This window comes from Leptopilina boulardi, unplaced genomic scaffold (assembly GCF_019393585.1).
Source record: "Leptopilina boulardi isolate dan_hultmark-lab unplaced genomic scaffold, ZJU_Lbou_2.1 LbouV2_165, whole genome shotgun sequence".
Taxonomy (NCBI): Eukaryota; Metazoa; Arthropoda; class Insecta; order Hymenoptera; family Figitidae; genus Leptopilina; species Leptopilina boulardi.
In genome coordinates, this window is record NW_026137713.1 from 5,618,937 (window position 1) to 5,640,199 (window position 21,263).

Genomic DNA, 21,263 nt, shown 5'->3' on the forward strand with positions numbered 1-21,263 from the left:
AAAGCGTAAACATAGAACGTTTCAATTTTCCAAATACTACATATATATATGTCGTGTCAACGAAATCGGTTTTCCTAATCGGTACTTGCTGTGTTATACACTTTTGCGAAGAAACTCTATTAGAAGTTTTGGCCGCAATCATGACACTGTATATTTGCCGGGCAGAAGTAATTTCTCGTTCAAATAGCGCGCAGCTTCCGTCTGGATAAAACACACGAGAGAGAGAGAGAGAGAGTGCGATTGAGTTACAAGTGAGAGACGCGCCCCTATACTGACAAGAGATTTCGTGTGTAGTTAAGAGGTTTTCCTTAAAAAAGGAAAAAAAATATATGTCTTGTAAAAAAAGATCTTTTCGTCGAGGTAGAATTTACTAGAGTGCACCTGATAAAACGCTATATATATATATATACCTTTACACGCAATCTCAAGTCCATTTTGTCTAAACTTCTTTTCAAGACCCATTTCTCAATGTTCTGAAAAAAAATCGAGTTGACTCCCATTTTTAGGACAATAAGATATATTTTTTAGGATATTTTTATTTCTCAATATTATGAGTTAATAATATATTTTTTTTTGCTTTCAGGTGAGTGTTGAATAAGTCTTATTACGAATAATTGGTGAGTGGCAATATTATTAATATGTAGAAAATTGTCCTGATATTTTTTCTTTTTTTATTAAACCGTAATTGCATTACTTTGTGCTAATAATTAAATAGTAATTATTATTATTTATTATATATTTATATAATATTTATTTAGTTATTTATATAATACAAAAAAAAAATTATTTTATCATATATTATATTATTATATTATAATTATATAATAAATTATTTTATAATTTATTATATTATTGTATTTTTAATTACTCTCTAAATCTGAATTAGTAAAAATGTTTACTAATTGTTAGTAAAAATTACTAATAATTAGTAAAATTTTACTAATTCAGAAGCAAAAAGTGAGTCACTAATTCAAATTAGTAAACATTTTTACTAATTCAGATTTAGAGAGTATAATCATATTATTTTAGCTATTTATATAAATTTTCCAAGAGAATTCAGTTTGACATCTTGACAATTAATATACTTATATTTGCATCCGTTTGCCCTTATTTTAATTGAATTAGATCGTTCTTTGGAAAAGAGTTATTGATTAAATAATTATTATATCATTTAAATAATTTTCCACAATTCCATGTATTATATATTTATATATATATATATTCTAAAAATAAAAATCGAAAAGAATTTTACTCTTTTCAAAATAAACTTAATTACATAATCAATATCTTTCGCTAAATTAAGTGAAGAATATACAATTTAGCAAAATTAGTAAATTTCGAAATGTATATAATTTTGCTATATGAATTGACTAAAAAAATTTATTTTACGAAAACTATTGGTGAAATTATAAATATAATAATTAACAAAGAGGCGTAATAATTAAAATAATGAATTATTTTTATATTTAAAGAAATTTGAAATAATAAAAATAAAAAGGCAACTTTCGTAGTATGTAATATAGGGAATATAATTAGGGATATAATTAAGGAACAATTAAGGAAAATAATGTAATAATTACGGGAAAACGTATAATATAAATGCAATGTGTATATATATAATAAATTAAGGAGAATCCGCATTTAATGCCAAAAGTCACAGTGATTTAGGAAGGTATAGATCGTGATGGTACTTAAACGGATCACCGCATTACAGGATCCAAATGTTTCAACGTTGAAAGCATAAGATAAATTGTATTCAAAGAAGACTAAACATTATACACAAAATACGACACATTATCGATCTTCGTCCACTTAAATTTTCACGCAAATATTTTTCCGTAACATCTGCTATGATATATATATATATATATGTTTATTTATTATCCGAAAAAAGCTTCTTTAAATGAAAAAAATGTTTTTTTTTCAAAGAAAATTTATTTGATTTAAAGAAATTTTTACTATTCTACACTGAAAAAAGGGTTTGGTATTGACAACCAAACGTTTTGGTTGGTATTTAACCAAAATTTTTTTGTTGAATCAACAAAATTTTAATTGTCTCAATCAAAATTTGTTTGACACAATAAAAATTAGAAAAAAAGGATTTTTGTTGTCCTAACTAAAGTTTGATTGGGACAACGAAAATTTTGTTGATTCAACCAAAAAAATTTTGGTTGCTTAAATATCAACCAAATGTTTGGTTGTTAATACCAAACCTTTTTTTTCAGTGTAAGTGTACAACTTTGTTTGAAATTGAAAAAGTATTTCTTTAAATTAAACAAATTTTTCTTTGACCCTATAAATATATATCAAAGAAATAGTTGTTTGATTCAAAGAAACATTTTTCACCCACGCGACGACAGAATGAAAATGATTTCTATGTTCCGCTTTATACTCTGAAAATTTTCTCATGGCGAAAATTTGCGAAGAAGAATTCAGTACATGTCAAGTGTGTATGGCGTAAATCAAAGTCACGAGAAAGAGAGCGAGAGAGAGAGAGAGAGAGAACTGTCGCCACGTGGAAACCTAAAACACTCGGATGTAACATCTTGCCAGAAAACACCAAAATCTCTTACTCCCAAAGTTACATTCATATTGTGCGCTTTCCTTTTAATGTGACACAGTGCATTTAACATTATTTATTAGCCAAAGCGAAAATTAAACAGACATTTATCATAATTATTATATTTTTCGAGGAGAATTATTTTGGAAAAAAAAGAACACTTAATGTAAATATTATTTTTTTTTCATGAAGAGCAATATTTTCTAGCTGAAATAAAAAAATTAAAATTAAAACGAAAATTGACTACTGGTACAGTAATAATACTAGAAGTGCGCCAGTAGTCAAATTTTTTGATAGGGATTGTTCTTGAAAAAATTTGTAATCTCTGAGAGATTTTATTGGATTGGAAATTACGTAATATAATCGGGTCGACCCCTCTCTTCCCCTTATATCGAACTCGAGTCAAATTGGATCGATATACCAAGAACTGAATTCCACCTCGACTCGAAACGTCAGCACGTGTGTACATTAGCCCCATTGGCAGGATGCAATAAGCTTCCGTTTGGATGCTCTTAGTTTGTCTGTATGCTCCTTAAGTCGGTCACGACTTTTTTTTTTTTTTTTTAAGAAAAAATATTTCCAAAACAAATTTTTTAAAAATAAAATTCCAAAGAATGAAAATTTTTTCAAATTTTCTAAATTTGAATTAGAATTTGTTAATTTAAAATTATCTACTAACACAGAAAATTATAAGGTATTTAAGCAACCAAAATTTTTTTATTGAATCAACAAAATTTTGATTGTCCCAATCAAACTTTAGTTAGGACAACAAAAATCCTTTTTTTCTAATTTTGGTTGTGTCAAACAAATTTTGATTGAGACAATTAAAATTTTGTTGATTCAATAAAAAAATTTTGGTTGCTTAAATACTTTTTTCAGTGTAGAGAATATAAAATAGGAAAATTCTAAAAAGAAAACCATAAAAACAAATATGAATATTATTTCTCTTTTTGTGAAAGAAAAATAGTTTGCTCGCAAAGTATTCTTTACGGACATTGAATGTCAGCTTCTTCTTTATATATATATATATCCAAACGAAATTTTCTTCGACACAAAAACACGTGTTGAAAATGCACACTTCAATCCTCAGGATTTCGAAATCGAATATTTTCTGCAGCCAATTTTTGTATAAAGCAAACGAAAAAGTTCCTATGTCATGTCATGAGCACCCGAGGATTGATAAAAAAAAAGAAAGAAAGAAAAATCCGAGAGAATAAATGCGAGAATTTATTGACAGATGAGAGTCGAAATTTTTTTTCTTTTTTTTTATTTCTTCCACTTGTGTTGTCAGCGAATGAAAATGCCATTTAAATTGGAAAAATTAAAAAGTTAAACTTTAACCATGCGAAACTATTTCAGTTTTTCTTTTTTCGACGAATTTTTTTTTTTGTGTTTATAGAGCGGAAGTTCACAATATGATTTATAAACGAGGAAAATTCTATTTTTGCGAAGGGTTATATTTATTATTTGTTCTGTCAATCAAACCGGATGATAATAATAACTAAATAATAAAAATAATAATAATTAAAGAGATCAAATTCGATTAAATTTAAAATCTTTAAATACTTTTTTAAAGTTTCCTTTTTTTTCTTTTATTTTACTCAATATTACGAGAGCCTTGATTCGGACGGTGAGAGGAAAATAGGATGCTGGTCTGGAGTATTGTTTCGCGTACTTTCGCCTCGAATTGAGAATAAAAGCCGGATAGTGGATATCGGATTTTTATAGTGCAGAAAAGCTGAAAGTAATCTTCTCTTTTTGGAATTTGCCAGTAAACTCTCTCGCGAGTTCGATCAAGCTCATTTTGTCGTCGCAAGATTCGAATAAATTATTGGCAATATATTTCATGGTGGAAGAGAAGAGAGTGAGAGAGAGAGATGGAATTTAAGACTGTCTGTACATTCCTGTGCCCATACTGAAGTAACCCAGTTTATCTGGATGTTCAGAAGCTTTGAGCTATACGTGAAAGCTCGTAAAGCAAAAGCCGATGAAAGATTAAATAAGTCACTAGATAGATCTTCTTTAAAAAAATAGTCTCTACAGGATATCTTGTAAAAAGTGAACTGTAAACTATCAAATTATATTGTTTAAAAGCAGAAAATCTAATTCAAATGACGATATTTTAACAAATATTTAAAAAAAAATTAAATCTGTACATACAATTTTGGGAGTTATTTGGAGATGTGAGTAAAATTTTGAAAATCAACTCCAAAAGTGAGTTAACATTATATATTAAATCCGTAGGCATTAACTCCCTTAACATTAACTCCTTTTGCCTTAACTCCAAAAGAGTGGCACTTTTATAAAGTCTTGTTCGGAGTTCAAATCTGACTCCTTTTTGTAGACTGAAAAAAAAGGAGTTAGATTTTAACTCCCAATGGGACTTTATAACAGTCCCACCTTTTTGGAGTTGATGTTAAGGGAGTTAATGCTACACTGTAAAAAGAGGAGTTGAATTTCAACTCCCTAGTGGATGCTATAAAAGCCCCACCCTTTGGGAGTTAAGGTTTTACGAATTAATTTTATGCCTAGGGAGTTAATTTAATTATTAACACCTTTTTTGAGTTGATTTTTAACACGAAATATTTAACTTTCTAATTTTTTTTTTACAGTGTAAGAGAGTAAATCTACACTGTAAAAAAATTATGGAGTTAACGTTACTGGGAGTTGGAAGTTAAATTTTTCGAGTTCAAAATCAACTCAACAGTTAATGATTAAATTAACTCCTTAAAACCAACTCCCTAGGCATAAAATTAACTCGTAAAGCATTTACTCCTTTCGCTTTAACTCCAAAAAGGTGGGACTTTTATAGCATAAGGAGTTGAAATTCAACTCCTTTTTTTACAGTGTAATTTTCCAAAAATTTTATTCCCAACTAAGGTTGCTATCGAAATTTTTGCTAAGAATTATAGAAGAAATTTTTAGTAATTAATTTTGTTTCTATTAAAAACAAATTAAATTATTGAAAAGTGATTAATTTTTCAAAGAACAATAAGTAATAGTATATTATACGGATATACGGAAATTCGTGTCATGAATTTCTGCATGCAAAGCAAATGTAACGTAACGGAGCGTTGACTTTATTTTTGGCCAATTAGTGACATTCCACTCGACATAAATATCTTCCTCTCTCTCTTTCGCGAAAGAGAGTGCGAGAGAGAGGGGGGAGGGTGTCTATGTTGCATAACTGTCGGGGAATGAGTAAAAGAACAAGTTTCGCCCATGTCGGCACGCGACACCCTTCACTCAACCGTATCGCTTCAATTGTCCTTTGTACACCCGCCAGTTCAAACAACGATGACACTCCTCCTTGAGACTTGCTTTTCTATTACCTTCAAAAATTTCTCTTCTTCTTTTTTCTTTCTTTTAATAACATATAATCAATATTTATTTATAAGGGACGAGAAATATTTATCAAAACACATATTTTTATTTACACTTTTAAAAATTACGGGAGTTAATCGCTACCGAAATTGGGAGGTTTCAACTCTATAAATGTCCCAAACATTGTTGAAGCAAAAGGAGTTAATTTAATGTTAACTCACTTTCGAAGTTGATTTTCCAAAAAAAAAAAAAAAATCCAATTGACATTAGCTCCCCAAATTTAGAACAGAATTTTTTTTTCTAACAAATATAATTTATTTAAAAGTATACTGTAGAAAAAAATTTCTTAACTCCCGTTTGGAGTTAATTTTTAACTAAATTTTACACCCACCCCCCCCCCCCTTATTTTTTACAGTGTTTGCAATTTATTTGTCTTAAGAGATGAACAAAAATTTATTAGTGGTTTATGGTAAATTAAATAAAAAAAAACGGAGCTTTGTTATAAAATTTTTGATATGTTTCGAAAAAAAAAAATTTTTATTTTTATTCTTTGAGCACGATTAGCGTGCTACTGCATGCATAACGAAAGCGTAAGACAGTCAAAAGAAGTTTATAAATATAACTGTAACCAAGCGCAGACAGTAAGTGACATTAGTGTCATTTTTGAGATTCGCAAAATACTCTCGTCTGACTCTCTTTTCTCTCATCCTCTCTCACCCAGATGTTTTCGTCTCTTAGAATCACATCACTCTTTTTATCGATTTTTTTTAACATTTCATAGACAATTTTTTTTTTATATTATGTTATTTTTATTATAATTTTTATTTTTTCATTACTTTTATTGTTATTATTTGTATTGTTTTTGTTATTACTTTTATTGTTATTATTTTTGTTATTATTTTTGTTATTATTTTGAATAACTTAGTTGATATATTTTTGTTTCAACATAAAACTAGGATTTCATTTCTATAAAATAGTATTGAGTAATGAAAGCTACTTTGATAGCGAGGATATATAAATTGAAAGCGTATGAGCTAGAAAAGCCGCAGACGTGTGGAGAAAGAAAGTCTGAAAGCCGAAGCGAAAGGACTGAGTTTAAATTTATCACGTTGAATTTCTTATCCAAGAGAAACCTAAGAGATCGTCAGATTGAGTGATGTGAATCTTTTCCTTTACGTCTGCATCTTCCTTTTTTTTTACAGTACTTTCTCTCTCTCTCAATTTCAATATTTTCACCCCTTTTTATATATGATAAAAAAAAATTGCAAATTTGAATCTTATTTTTTTCTTATACTGTTTTTTTTTTCTTTTTTTGCTTTTGATGACAGTTTTCCATTTTTCCTTTTGACATTAAAATCAATTTTATCTCTATTTTCTCAACAAAAAAAAAAAGATACATATATTTTGTTTTGACGAAAAGTTTTCACTTAAATTAGAGAATGAAAATGTCGGAGAATATTGAAGATGCATTCCACTGAGCACTCGAGTGCATAACTAAACGAACACTTTGACGGGTTGTCGGTCCCATAAGAGGTGCATAGAGGCAAATTTGATATTCCAGAATTCCCCCAAGTAGAACATCGACTTGTGGACTATAAATAGCAGTCTGTGATCTTCTACCTATATATGAGAGACCTCATTAACCAATCAGCAGTCATTATAAATTTTATCCGAGACAAGGAACTGGCTTTACAAGCACAAAATGGAACAGTAACTAAATTTATATTACAAATGTTAAAAATACAAATAATATAAAAATAACATTGGTTTTTTTTTATGTAATGTATAATTAAAATTTAAATTGTACAAATTGCGATAGAGATCCTCTTTTTTTAAATCATATACTTCTCGTTTAAAATCAATAAAAAAGCTTTCAATTTTTAACAGAATAGTTTGTATCAAGGGATTTTCGAAAGTAATTGCTGTTGCGAATGACAAAGTAAATGGAAGGGAAAAAGAAAGAGAAATGCAGGATTCGTGATACGAAAAGACTTACATCCTTTGGGAAATAAATACGTTTTTATTTTTTATATATATTTTATTTTATTTCCTCACAAAAATATTGAAAAGTTCTTTTAACTGACAATTCTTTTTTCTCATTGATATATAATGTTAAAATAACAAATTATATATAATAATAAAATGCTTGGTCTGTCCTTTTGTCCTAACTTGAAGTTGGCCTTTTCTGATTTCACGTGTTTTTTTGAATAATAATCTTATGACGTGTCAAATTTTGACAATTCTTTTTCTCATTTTTGCCAAAGTTGTATAATTCTGTTTCCAAATTTCGGAATAAGTTTCTTTAAAATTCCAAATTTGAAAATTCAATTCACGAAGCTGAAGTACACAATGTTTACCAACGAAATTTTTTTTAAAGTTGTATATTCATTCAAAAATTGTATACATATACAAAAAATTTATGATAAAAAAAAATGCGCCAGGAAATTTCGTACAAGATAGTAATTTGAAAAAAATTTATTTTTAAGGTACCAGGGGCCAACGAATATCTATTAAATATTAATTATAAAAACAGGCCTCGAATCAACTTAAAGACACAAAAAAGTCGTTTTAGTCTATTAATATTCCAAAAAAAAGTGGATTTGTTTTTTATTTTAACAAAAATATTTTACAGATTTTTAAATAAAAAATTTTTTTCTTTAATAATAATCCTTCTCGAAGGGTTAAAGTTGAGATTTTTAGAAATAATTAAATTTCAAAAAGATATTGTTAATTTTCAAACAAATTTTTAAATTTTATAGAACTAAAAATAATTTATCAAACAATTTTTGGAAAACATTTTTTAAATTTAATTGAATTTTCAAAGATTTAAAATTGAGATTTTTGAAATTAATTGAAACTTTAAGTGTTTTGTAATTAAAATTTTAGATGATTTCACTAAAAATTTATTAGAAAATGCGGACAAAATACAATATGAAAATCATTTTTAATTGAAAAATGGTTTCAGATAGTTGAATTTTCAAAGAATATTACTAAAATAGTAAAAAATAATTGAATTCCCTTAGAGTTATAATTGAAATTATTAAATTTCAACAAAATAAAATTTTCGATGGAAAATTTTAGAAATAATTAAATTTTAGATGCTTTTAAATTCAAATTATTGAAAATTCAATTAATTTTGAATTCAAATTTTTGAGAATAATCAAATTTTATTTGATATTAAATTTGGAAAATAATTGAATTTCAGTTCATTTTGAATTGAAAATTTTGTGAAATAATTGAATTTTAATTGAAATTTTGTATAATAATTTAATTTAAGTTCATTTTTAATTGAAAATTTGGATAATTAATTTTGAATAGAAATTTTAGAAAATAATTTCATTTTATTTCATTTTAAATTGAAAACTTGGTAAATAATTAAATTTTAAATTGAAAATTTTGGATAATTATTGGATTTTTAATTGATTTTGAATTAAAATTTCGGGTAATAATTGAAATTTAGTTTATTTTGAATTGAAATTTTTAAAAAATAATGCAATTTTATTGTGATATTTTTTTTTTAAATTATAAAAAATTGTTAAATTTCATAAAAATTTGAATTGAAAATTAATTTCGATATAATTGAATTTGTGATGTATTTAATTAAAATTATTAAAAATAATTAATTTAGTGAAGAATCATTTTAGTTCAAAATTTGTTAAATAATTGAATTGAAGAAGATATAAATTTTATACTAAAAAAATGTATTTTATTTACATTATTTTTCAAATGTAAAAAAAAAATGTCGCATTTTATTAAAATAAATCGATAAAAGTCGTATTTTTGAAAAAAGTCGGTAAAAGTCGTATAATCCGAGGCCTGTTTATAATTTTCATTATTATTATTTAATATGTAATAATATTCTAATAAATTAAATTATTATTGATAATAATAATAATCTTTAATTAATCTTAAATTTATTATTTTTAAATAATCTTTAATAATCTTTAATTTCTTTATAACAAACAATTAAACACTCAATTTGGCGCGCTTGCGCGCGTTTAATTTTGCTAATTATTATTAAAAAGCCAATATTCTTGCGGAAAATAATGCATCCGGAAAAAAGTTTTTATTAATTTAAAGAAATATGTTTCTTTTATCTCGATAATTGCTGACTAGACTTCTCTCAGAGGAGAAAAATATAAATAAATAAATAAATAAAAAATGAAATAAAGGTACGCAAAATAAAAGCGTGTATGCTATTAGGAGTAACTCTATACTCTTGTCTTCTATATAGTACACCCTCGACGCTTGCAGTCATTGCTCGTTCGCTTGCAAGTAAAACTTTAACTCTCACGTAATTTACTTGGGACGTTTTTCGCCAAATAAGGCTTCCCCGTGAGAGAACACTCAACAATGCTTGCGCAAGCGTTAATCCTGTAAAATCTCATGACAACATTCTCCTGTTATCATAAACTCTCTTGGCAAAATCTTGTCCATCAAGATAACATTCTCTGACCTGTTTCATTTTTTAATACACTATGGACTTGTCTTTTTTTTTTTTTTTTGGGGGGGTTTTTGCGCGGCTTTACGCGCATATTCTCGAGGGAATTTAAAAAGCTTTTACCTGACATTTTTTTTTTTAATTTTCTATACAAAAATAAATAATAATATTTTTCATATTTTTTTCTATTTATTTATTTAAAATTTATTTTATTTTATTTAAAATTGTTTCAGTTATTTATTTATAAATTGTTTAATTATTTTGTTTTATTTTTTTATTTTGTTTATAATTTTTTGAACATTGTTTTTATTTATTATATATTAATTGTTTCAGTTATTTATTTAAGTATAAATTATTTTATTTATTTGTCTACAAATTTTATGGACTTTCTTTTTCTTGAAGGTGGTTTTTTTTAAAAATATTTTCTAATTCTTTCCCCCCCCCCCCCCCCAAAAAAAACCCTTTTTTTCTTTAATAAAAAAAAATAATGAAATCTTTTAAAAATTGTTTTGAGTTTTCAGAGGTTTTGAATTTTTTATTTTCGAGAGGTTCTGAAATCTTTAATGAATAAACAATTATTTTACATATGGAATGTTGTAATAAAATTCTAATATGTTGCTCACAAGTTGTTATGTACAAACGCGATATGAAAACGATCAAGTTCGTGGAACTTTCGTGGTTTCATGTGAAAGGGAGTTGAATTTAAGGGTCGAAGGGTAATTTTAATCCCAAAATTCGCCTGTGGAGAGTCTTGCGGCTCACAAAATGACGGCATGGTAAATATAAATAATAGCATGCTCTAGTAAATACAGGGTGTTACGATATAATATCAAGAGTTTAGTATATATTGAAGTTTGTATTTTCCCTATTTCACTTTACCAACATTTTCTAAATGGATAAATACAGAAATTATATTCTCTACAACTATTAAATATTTATATATTATTGCTATATTTACAGTTTATTAGAATATTACAATTATTATATTAAATCTTCCACAGGATATTAAAATTTTTTTAATTAAATTAAATATTTATTCTTGTCAAATAAATTACAATACATTTTGCAGTTAAACAATTATTAATATTAGTAAAATTCTTTTATTAATAAAAGAAAAGAAAATTAAGAAATAACATTTAATTATAATTAATTGTTATTATTATTACTATTATAATTGTAATTAATATTTTTTATTTCATTATAATATTGTTAATTACGTTTTACTACTAAAAGAATTCTTCTGTAAGTGTGGAAAATAATTTTATTTTTAATTTTTTTTTTTTTATTAATTGAAATTCAAAAGTAGAAAATAAAATTTTCATTTCCAAAAAGCCTGACATAGAATTATTATTATACTCGGTCTCGGTAATGGAAAACCGTCATCCACGATTTTCCTTTAAGAAAGAGAGTCAATGGCAAAAAAAAAAAAGAAATGCGATAAAGAATATAAGGGAATGAAAGAGGAGGAAAAAAAAACCTCTGAAATTCTCGAACGAGCAAATACGTGGACTGCTTGTGCAATGAAATATGATTGGGAAAAGTAAGTGGTTCCCCTCCCCCCCCCCATCCTTAATAAACGAAACGTTATATATTTAAAATGTTAGGATTTAATAAAAAAAAAATTAAAATTATTGTTGCTTTTATTTATAGAAAAATTCATTAAAAATCGGGAGAGGGGAAAAATTGCAAAATATACAAAACCTTTGATCTGGGTAATTAGCTTTGTCGGTACTACGAAAGGTTCTTCATATCCTCCCTTATATTGTTGGAAATTAAAATTGAAGCCAGCGGGCATTATTCAGTTATACTATAAATTACTCAGTTATTTGAAAAGTAATAATAAAAATGGCAAAGAAAAAGTAAAAAAATAATTTTGTTTCAAAAAAACAATGTTTTTCCAAACCTTTGTTTTATTTTTAATAAATATTTTCAGTTTTAAACAATTGATTTTAATTCGTGTTTTTCTTTAATGTTGCAGATTCTTTTTTCCTGGAGCCGAAATTTCATCAAACTTTCAAAATGATTAACAATTTATGGTAAGTTTTTCTTTTATTTTATTTTTTTTTTTGTTTTAAGTATTTTTAATTTCCGGAAATATTAATATAATTATATGTTTTACTATTTCCCGTTTATATAAAGAAGAAAAGTTTTTCTTTTTTTATTATTGGAATTCGTCCAACTTATATATCTGCAGTGTAAGAGGAAAAAAAGAAACGGGAGATTAAATATAATGTCAAAAAGTGAGAGAGAAAGAGAGAGATTTTGATTTTATGAAAATAAACTCAATTTGTCGTGGGAATTTGAGAAAATTTATCATTTTCTATATAAAAATTTTCATATTTGCGGAATTATTTTTGAAATATAAGATTAGAAGCAGAGTATATCATTAAACATGTCCTAATGAGCGATTTGTCGGAGCTCAACTGTGAGGTGAAGAAATTTGTACCCTGTCAGATACTAGTTTCAAGAATGCGGACATGGTATGTGCGTATATCCGTGCAAATTTTAGAGAGACACTTTGCCTATTTATCTTAAACGTGCATTTAAAAAATTGATTGCATAAATGTTGACAAATTATATCAACACAGCATATGGGATTTTCGATGAAAAATATTCCAATTGTTTTTACTATAATTTAAAAAATTATTTTTCTGTTTTATTTTTTTTTACATTAAAATAATTAAATAATTTTTAGTAAATGGCAAATTTTTTTTGAAACTATAATACCATCTTTACTAAAATTTATTATTAAATGGGACAAAAAAATCGATTTGAAGAAGAAGTTCAAGAAATTTAGGAACATTTTTTTTTGAAATATTAAAAATGAAAATAATATTCTTTTTGATAGTCGTAAATTAAATGATACACACAATTCATGTCGTTTGTCTTTGAAATATCTAGTGCAGGAAGTGAGATAAAGCAAGGTTAAGTACCTACAGTTGCAACATTAAAATGCAATAAATTTTTATCACTTTGACAGTCGAAATCGTTTACATCGATAACGTGACATTATATGACCACCCTCGATTTTGTTGAATAGCCAAGAAAATTGTATATTTTGATGTTTTAACTGATAAAAATAATTTTTTTATTTAAATCTGATTGAATAAAAACAAGGCTAAATGAAATGGAAATTGATAAGAATTTTTTTTTTCACTAGTTTTCGGCAATTGCAGTCAATTGAGATATAAAGCCGTTATAGCAAACAATTATAATAGCTCTCATAACATAAATTTAAGATCCTATCATCTCATATAAGCGGAGGCTGTAAATCGGATATTAGGATGCTGTAAATGAACAAATTTGCCACGTGGTTCTTGCGCCCTTTTTTTTTTTTTTTTTTTTACTGGGAGGGGCGTTCACCTCATCGATCTGTGGGGGTTGCTTTTCCTCTACAGTTTTATTATTCTTTTGCATCGATATGTAAAGAGGGAGATGGAATGACCTAGATTGCCTCAGGCGACCAAGCTTTATTCAACATTATGCACAGTCGATTTTTTTTTTTCAACATTCTATAAATTCATATATATGTCTACATAATGCCCGTATATTTATTATATAAATCCCTCATATTTTGCAGTTGTGAGTAATAGAGAAATTTATTTTGAATTTCTATTTTGTTATAGACAAAAAATTCAATTTTTATTAATTTTATCTTTTTTTTATGAATTATGATAGAAAAATTAATTGTTATTCTAGTAAAAGTTTGGAAATAGTTACAATTTTAATTAAGCAATTTAACGAAAAACTGCATTGAGGCAAATTTTTTTTTTTTTTTTTTAGATATCATGTAAAATTAACATTTCCTGACTCGAAGCACTGACCCACATTTTTTCTATTTTTAAATTTAAGGAAATTCCACTCATCGGTGACAGTAATTTCTATTTTTTTCCCTTGTTTTTAAATATCAACTTTAAAATAAATTCTTTCATGTATTTTTTTTTTTTTAGTTCAATAAGATATTACGAATTTAATAACAATGAATACGAGAGGTGAAAATCAATTATCAGTCACTTTTAAAATTGTGGTTTTATGTTTAAGAATTTGCATAATAACGATGAGGTTTTATGAAAAAAAAAAAAAAAAAAAAAAATGGGTCATTAACCTGTATGAACCTTATACGAGTTTTGGCTCGAAGCACGTGTGTATATAATAACATAGGCATTTTTGTTTAACGTTAGTGCATTATTATTATTATTATTATTATTATTATTATTAACACCAGGATTCGTGTTGACGCAAGTGTCGACTCTCATACCTCATATTTCCATGTCTATTGTTGTAATAAACGAGCAACATAGCTTCTTCTAAATATTTTGCATTCTTAGAATGATTTGGCACCGCAAATAACGATAATAACTGTTTTCTTTTTTTTTTTTTTAAACAATAACTATTATTTTTTTTTTTAATTAGAAAGTTTTTGTGATGGTACACATGGTGTCTTAAAAAATATAGGAGCAATAACCTTCACGTTCTCGGTGACGCAGAATGATTCACTCAATACAATCCTGCTCACAATCCATAACGAACATTGTACACTTTGAGTCAATTCAGAAATTACTGAAGATATACTCGATTTATAATTATACTAATTTGTATTTTACTAATTTGTATTTTACTAATTTATAATTCTACTAATTTTTATAATACTAATTTATATTTTACTAATTTATAATTATACTAATTTATAATTCTACTAATTTTTATAATACTAATTTATAACTCTACTATTTTTTATAATACTAATTTATATTTTACTAATTTATAATTATATTAATTTATAATTCTACTAATTTTTATAATACTAATTTATATTTTACTAATTTATAATTCTACTAATTTTTATAATACTAATTTATATTTTACTAATTTATAATTATACTATTTTTTATAATACTAATTTATATTTTACAAATTTATAATTCTACTAATTTTTATAATACTAATTTATAATTCTACTATTTTTTATAATACTAATTTATATTTTACTAATTTATAATTATATTAATTTATAATTCTACTAATTTTTATAATACTAATTTATATTTTACTAATTTATAATTCTACTAATTTTTATAATACTAATTTATATTTTACTAATTTATAATTCTACTAATTTTTATAATACTAATTTATATTTTACTAATTTATAATTATACTATTTTTTATAATACTAATTTATATTTTACTAATTTATAATTCTACTAATTTTTATAATACTAATTTATAATTCTACTATTTTTTATAATACTAATTTATATTTTACTAATTTATAATTATATTAATTTATAATTCTACTAATTTTTATAATACTAATTTATATTTTACTAATTTATAATTCTACTAATTTTTATAATACTAATTTATATTTTACTAATTTATAATTCTACTATTTTTTATAATACTAATTTATATTTTACTAATTTATAATTATATTAATTTATAATTCTACTAATTTATAATTCTACTAATTTTTATAATACTAATTTATATTTTACTAATTTATAATTCTACTATTTTTTATAATACTAATTTATATTTTACTAATTTATAATTATACTAATTTATAATTCTACTAATTTTTATAATACTAATTTATATTTTACTAATTTATAATTCTACTAATTTTTATAATACTAATTTATATTTTACTAATTTATAATTATACTATTTTTTATAATACTAATTTATATTTTACTAATTTTTAATTATACTAATTTATAATTCTACTAATTTTTATAATACTAATTTATATTTTACTAATTTATAATTATACTATTTTTTATAATACTAATTTATATTTTACTAATTTATAATTATTATACTAATTTATATTCTACAATTTTTTTTTAAAATTTTATTCCTTTTTTATTTAGAAAAGCAATTTCTTTTTCATTTAAAAAAGTATATTTCTTTTTTATTGTAAAAAAATTCTATATTTTTTTTTTTGATATGCCAAAAAAAATATTTATCTAAAAAATATTATTTTTTTTTTTTAGACAAATCCGAAGAATTTTTGGAGAAAAAAAAGGAAGGAAGGAACAGAAAGTGGTTAAAGGAAGAAAGAATTTGAAGGAGAATTGGGTGTGGAGATATTAAATCGGCCAAAAACAATCGATCCACTTGTTCAAAGTGGCTAAGAGCGTCAGTCCGCGTAGAGTGCACCAGGAGTGCTCTACTGGAGTGGAAGTACAGGTCCCGGTGCAGGAAAGGCGAACACCGAGGCGCATGCCGTACCTGGGGCCTGAAATGACAACCCGGCTATCAGCCATGTTTTACACGGTCGAGGTCGGGGACACCAAGTTCACCATTCTAAAACGATATCAAAATCTCAAACCCATTGGATCAGGCGCGCAAGGAATTGTTTGGTAAGCGCGAATTTATTTTCTATTTTTTTTTTTTTTTTCGTTATTGAAAAGAATTTTAATTAAATTTTTACTATCCGAAAATAATGATTCGTATATTTAATTGGAAAAAAAAATTTATTTATTTCTATAAATATATTTTTTTAATTTTTAATTATTTTTTTTTGAAATAGAAAATTCAATGTATCGATGAATTGTGTGTCGTTGAACTGGAGAAATGTGAGAAGCCAAATGAAAAAAAAAGAGAAGAAAATACAAACATTTCTGATTGGATACGCGAGAAACAAAGAAACAGATATTTTGAATCATTATTCTCGGACAGTATATAGGCGTTAGTTTATAAGCACGTCGAGTCAATTTGACATCACGAAGGTAGAATAAATTTTCGTGAATATATAAATAAAAAAGAAAAACCATCTCGGGGGTGTAATATAGGTAAGTCGGACATTTGCTCGGAATGCGGATATTGGTTTTCAATAAAACTCGGCCACTGGTTCGTCGCAAAAACTGTTAAACTGACGAAGCTTTATGGAAAGCTAACAGAAAATCGAAGGTAAGTTTTGCCAAGAATCCGGAATATAAAATTCGATTCAAGGGAAGGAAACACTCTTCTTTGGATATGTGAAAAATCTTCGAAAGTTGAGAGAAGAAAAAAAAGAATTTTTTGTTATAGTTTTAAAAAAGATTTCGATTTTTCATTCTCCAAGAAAGAGAGAGAACGACCTGAACCATCCATACAATTTTTGTATTAAAAATTTTCTTTAAAAAAAAAAAAAAAGAGGATGTTTTGTTTCAGTTTTTGTTTGTTGCATGCGCTTGGTATATAGATGAATTTAGCTTGATAAGTAATTAAGCACGATGTGTATTTAATTTTTGAATGGTGTTTATATATTTATCCTATATATTGTATATATTTACTTTTAAGTGATTACATCAATTATTTATCATTTTGCCTTATTTATTTCAGATTATTATGATTTGTTTCCTTGATTTTTGGATCCATCTGGAATTTTCATAGTGCGTAATATTTGGAGGTTTTTTTTCCATTTTTATTTGCTTTCGTTTTTCTCATTTTAATGTTATTTTCCATTTATATCTATTTTTGTTTAAATTAAAAAGTTTGATATTTAGAATTTAAAATTTATTTCATAAAATTATTTAAATTCCATTTTTCTAAACTCTTCAAATTTTCCTAATTTTTTCATTTCTGATTTCAATTATTTTCTATTTTTAATTTGTATTTTTATTATTGTGTTTTTTGCTTTCTAATTTTATTAATTCTGTTTGCTTATTTGTTTTTTCTTTTATTTTTAAATTGTTTTTTTTTACTGTTTTATCTTTTTTTTATTTTCTTATTTTTTTCTGGTATTGTAGTTTTTTTTTAGTATTTTTATGTAACAATAATTCGTAATTTGAATTTTATATTGTCACGCTTTTTTTCACTATTAAAAATTGAATGTGTGGATGGTTCCGACAATCAGGCTTTCATAATCAGTCTTACACAAATGATTAGAAATTTTCAAATAGGAAAGTGATAGTGAAGAAAATATTCAATTGTAATAAAAAAAAAACCAAAATTATTGCTACAAATTGATTTTTAAAATTAATTTTGTTATAATTTTCATTTAGTTATTTATTGATTAAAAAAAAACATTTCGTGTAAAAATTAAAAATTTCTTTAAGTAATTAAATATATAAATAGATTTGGAAAATTTTTTTTTTCAAATTTATTTCCTCGAATAGTTGAATGTGACAAAAAATTGTAAAAATTCAATATCAGTAAAATTGTCGTATAAACTCTTTTAAAGCAATTGAATGTTACGAGAGGGAAAATTGAATTTTTTTTTTCACAAATCAAATTTCCTTTTGTGAATCGATCGTTTGCCTGTAAGACTGTTTGCATAAAAGTGGCACAGTGATACCAGACAGATTTAATATCAGATGTAGTTGATAACAGATTTGCGATGAGATAAAATTGAAAGATATTTGCAATTAGAGACGAGAGATTCTTAGAAATTATATATATTATATCGAATTATTTGTAACAAAGAGAGAAAATTGATTAAATATTTTGATAAATTTAATTAAAAATCATTAAAATCAATATTAGAACATAATTGAAATTATTTCAACGAAGACTCGTCAAAGAAAAATATTTCCAAAAAAATGTAATAATCACTTGAATTGTTAAAATTTAATGATTGACGAGTAACGAAAAATAAAATTTTGTTTTCTAATTGGAAAAATCGAGAGAGAGTAACCTTTTGTATAGATGAACAAGCGAGTGGAACAGTGTTTCTGTCTTCATATATCACACGCGAGACTGAAACGAGACGGAAATGCATTGAACGCTTGTGCAATCAATACATAGGCGGGAGACGTATAGACGACGATGGGCTCATATTGTTTTCTCTTTCTCTCTCTCTCGTTTATATATCGAGACGCATTTACTTTCTTTATCTGTCTGTTACCATTGTCCATTGGAATGTTAACCATGATTGTTTTCGTTCCCTTCTGTACTCTAGTTGTCCTTGTCGTTGGTTTGGTAGCTAGCCTGTGTTATTTCCTAGTTAAACATGCACTGAACAAGTACAAAAGTGTGAGAGAAAAAAAAGGACCATTGACAAAGGTATGGATAACGCAATTGGAAATATGTTGCGTTCAGCAGCCAATCATAAGGCCGAGTATCGTCGACACGTTTTTGGTGACACGGTCCTCTGTGTACCAGAAAGATACATCCATGTTGAACCAAGAGGAGTTGGGGCGCAGGGTATAGTCTGGTGAGTATCACTCATCGGACTTGGAATTGTTTATAAATAATAATCCAATAAATCCAGAAAACAATTTGGACAAAACAATAAAAAAAAAGAATTGAATCAACAATTTGATTGAATCGATTAAACATTTAAGGTTCAAAAGACCATAAATAATAAAAAAAAAGGAAACTAAATATTTTTTTTTTTGTTACAGCGCCGCCTTTGATACTGTCACAGCTCAAAATGTGGCAATCAAGAAGCTTTCTAGACCTTTTCAAAATGTGACGCACGCGAAAAGAGCGTACAGAGAGTTCAAGCTGATGAAATTGGTGAATCATAAAAATGTAAGCTGGGAGAAAAATTAAAATTTATATTTTGTTTTTGTATCGAGTAGAAAATTTTTGGCGAATTTTTTTTTTTGTTTTTGATAATTGAAGCCAAGACATTGACATTGGGTGGTAATTTTATTTGTCACTTTTGCAGATTATTGGACTCTTAAATGCGTTTACGCCACAACGGTCGTTGGACGAGTTTCAAGATGTCTACCTCGTGATGGAGTTGATGGACGCCAATCTGTGCCAAGTAATCCAGATGGATCTGGATCACGAACGCATGTCATATTTATTGTATCAAATGCTATGTGGTATTAAGCATTTACATTCAGCTGGAATCATTCATAGGGTAATTGTTAATTTAATTTTTTTTAGTATTTCCTTTTTTTATAAAAGACAATTGTTTCGAAGAAAATTTTTCTTGAAAATCTTTTTTTTTTTCCTTCTGTTGAGTAAAATATTTTTTATTTTTGTTTAAAGGATTTGAAACCAAGCAATATTGTCGTCAAGTCGGACTGCACATTAAAAATTTTGGATTTTGGTCTGGCTAGGACCGCAGGCACGACATTTATGATGACACCGTACGTCGTAACACGATATTATCGAGCTCCAGAGGTAAATTTGGCAAAATTCTATATTTTTTCTGAATAAAGTTTAATGGCGTTGAAAGAAAAAAAAATTTATTAAATTATAATTGTAATTTATCGAAAAATTTGTTTTTAATTTCAGGTAATCCTTGGCATGGGATACAAGGAGAACGTAGATATATGGTCAGTTGGTTGTATCATGGGCGAAATGATACGAGGTGGTGTCTTGTTCCCAGGAACAGATCATATTGATCAATGGAATAAGATTATAGGTACAGAATTTTGGGAAAAGTTTTTAAATAATTTAAAGATTGTTTTGTTAATAATTTTACTATGAAATCTGTTTAAAAGAATATTTATCAAATTTTTCGTAAAAGTGTTTCATAATTCAACCAACATATTTCTTAAAGAAAATTTACATAATATCAAATAACACGAAACATTAAATTAGATTTTATGAGAATAACACATAAAACGAACAATGGTTTCTCGGGTTTTCCAGAACAATTGGGAACACCAGCTCAAGAATTTATGCAACGATTGCAGCCGACGGTGAGGAATTACGTCGAGAATAGGCCACGATACCCTGGTTATCCTTTTGAAAGATTGTTTCCAGATATCCTATTTCCGTCCGATTCGTCGGAACACAATAGGTTAAAGGGTAATTTACTTTTGAATTATTCATAAACTTATCAGTATAAATAACGAATGAATTTTTTCAATTTCTTTTTTTATTCTTCTAGCGAGTCAAGCGAGGGATTTGCTCTCGCGTATGTTGGTCATTGATCCAGAGCGTCGTATCTCAGTTGACGAAGCTTTACTACATAATTACATTAACGTTTGGTACGATGAAGGCGAAGTTAATGCTGTAAGTGGAAAACGAAATTTTTTCTTGGAA

The 21,263-nt window shown here is 26.1% G+C and overlaps 1 protein-coding gene across 17 annotated transcripts in view; it reads left to right on the forward strand.

Annotated features, from left to right (window-relative positions):
• The window catches only part of LOC127277244 (stress-activated protein kinase JNK), a 90,732-nt gene that overhangs the window by 63,757 nt on the left and 5,712 nt on the right, over positions 1 to 21,263 (forward strand). For 6 of the 17 annotated variants that reach the window (XM_051298195.1, XM_051298198.1, XM_051298194.1 and 3 more), the window contains 8 exons: positions 12,304 to 12,361; positions 16,325 to 16,693; positions 19,661 to 19,790; positions 19,930 to 20,127; positions 20,259 to 20,393; positions 20,508 to 20,637; positions 20,868 to 21,026; positions 21,109 to 21,233. In XM_051298195.1, the coding sequence (XP_051154152.1) occupies positions 16,554 to 16,693; positions 19,661 to 19,790; positions 19,930 to 20,127; positions 20,259 to 20,393; positions 20,508 to 20,637; positions 20,868 to 21,026; positions 21,109 to 21,233 (1,017 nt within the window). In that variant the 5' untranslated portion in view covers positions 12,304 to 12,361; positions 16,325 to 16,553. Of the gene's footprint in view, positions 1 to 583; positions 618 to 12,303; positions 12,362 to 16,324; positions 16,694 to 16,863; positions 17,244 to 17,657; positions 17,708 to 19,215; positions 19,471 to 19,660; positions 19,791 to 19,929; positions 20,128 to 20,258; positions 20,394 to 20,507; positions 20,638 to 20,867; positions 21,027 to 21,108; positions 21,234 to 21,263 lie in introns of those variants that run through there. The other 11 variants (XM_051298188.1, XM_051298197.1, XM_051298186.1 and 8 more) reach the window with 11 other exon arrangements.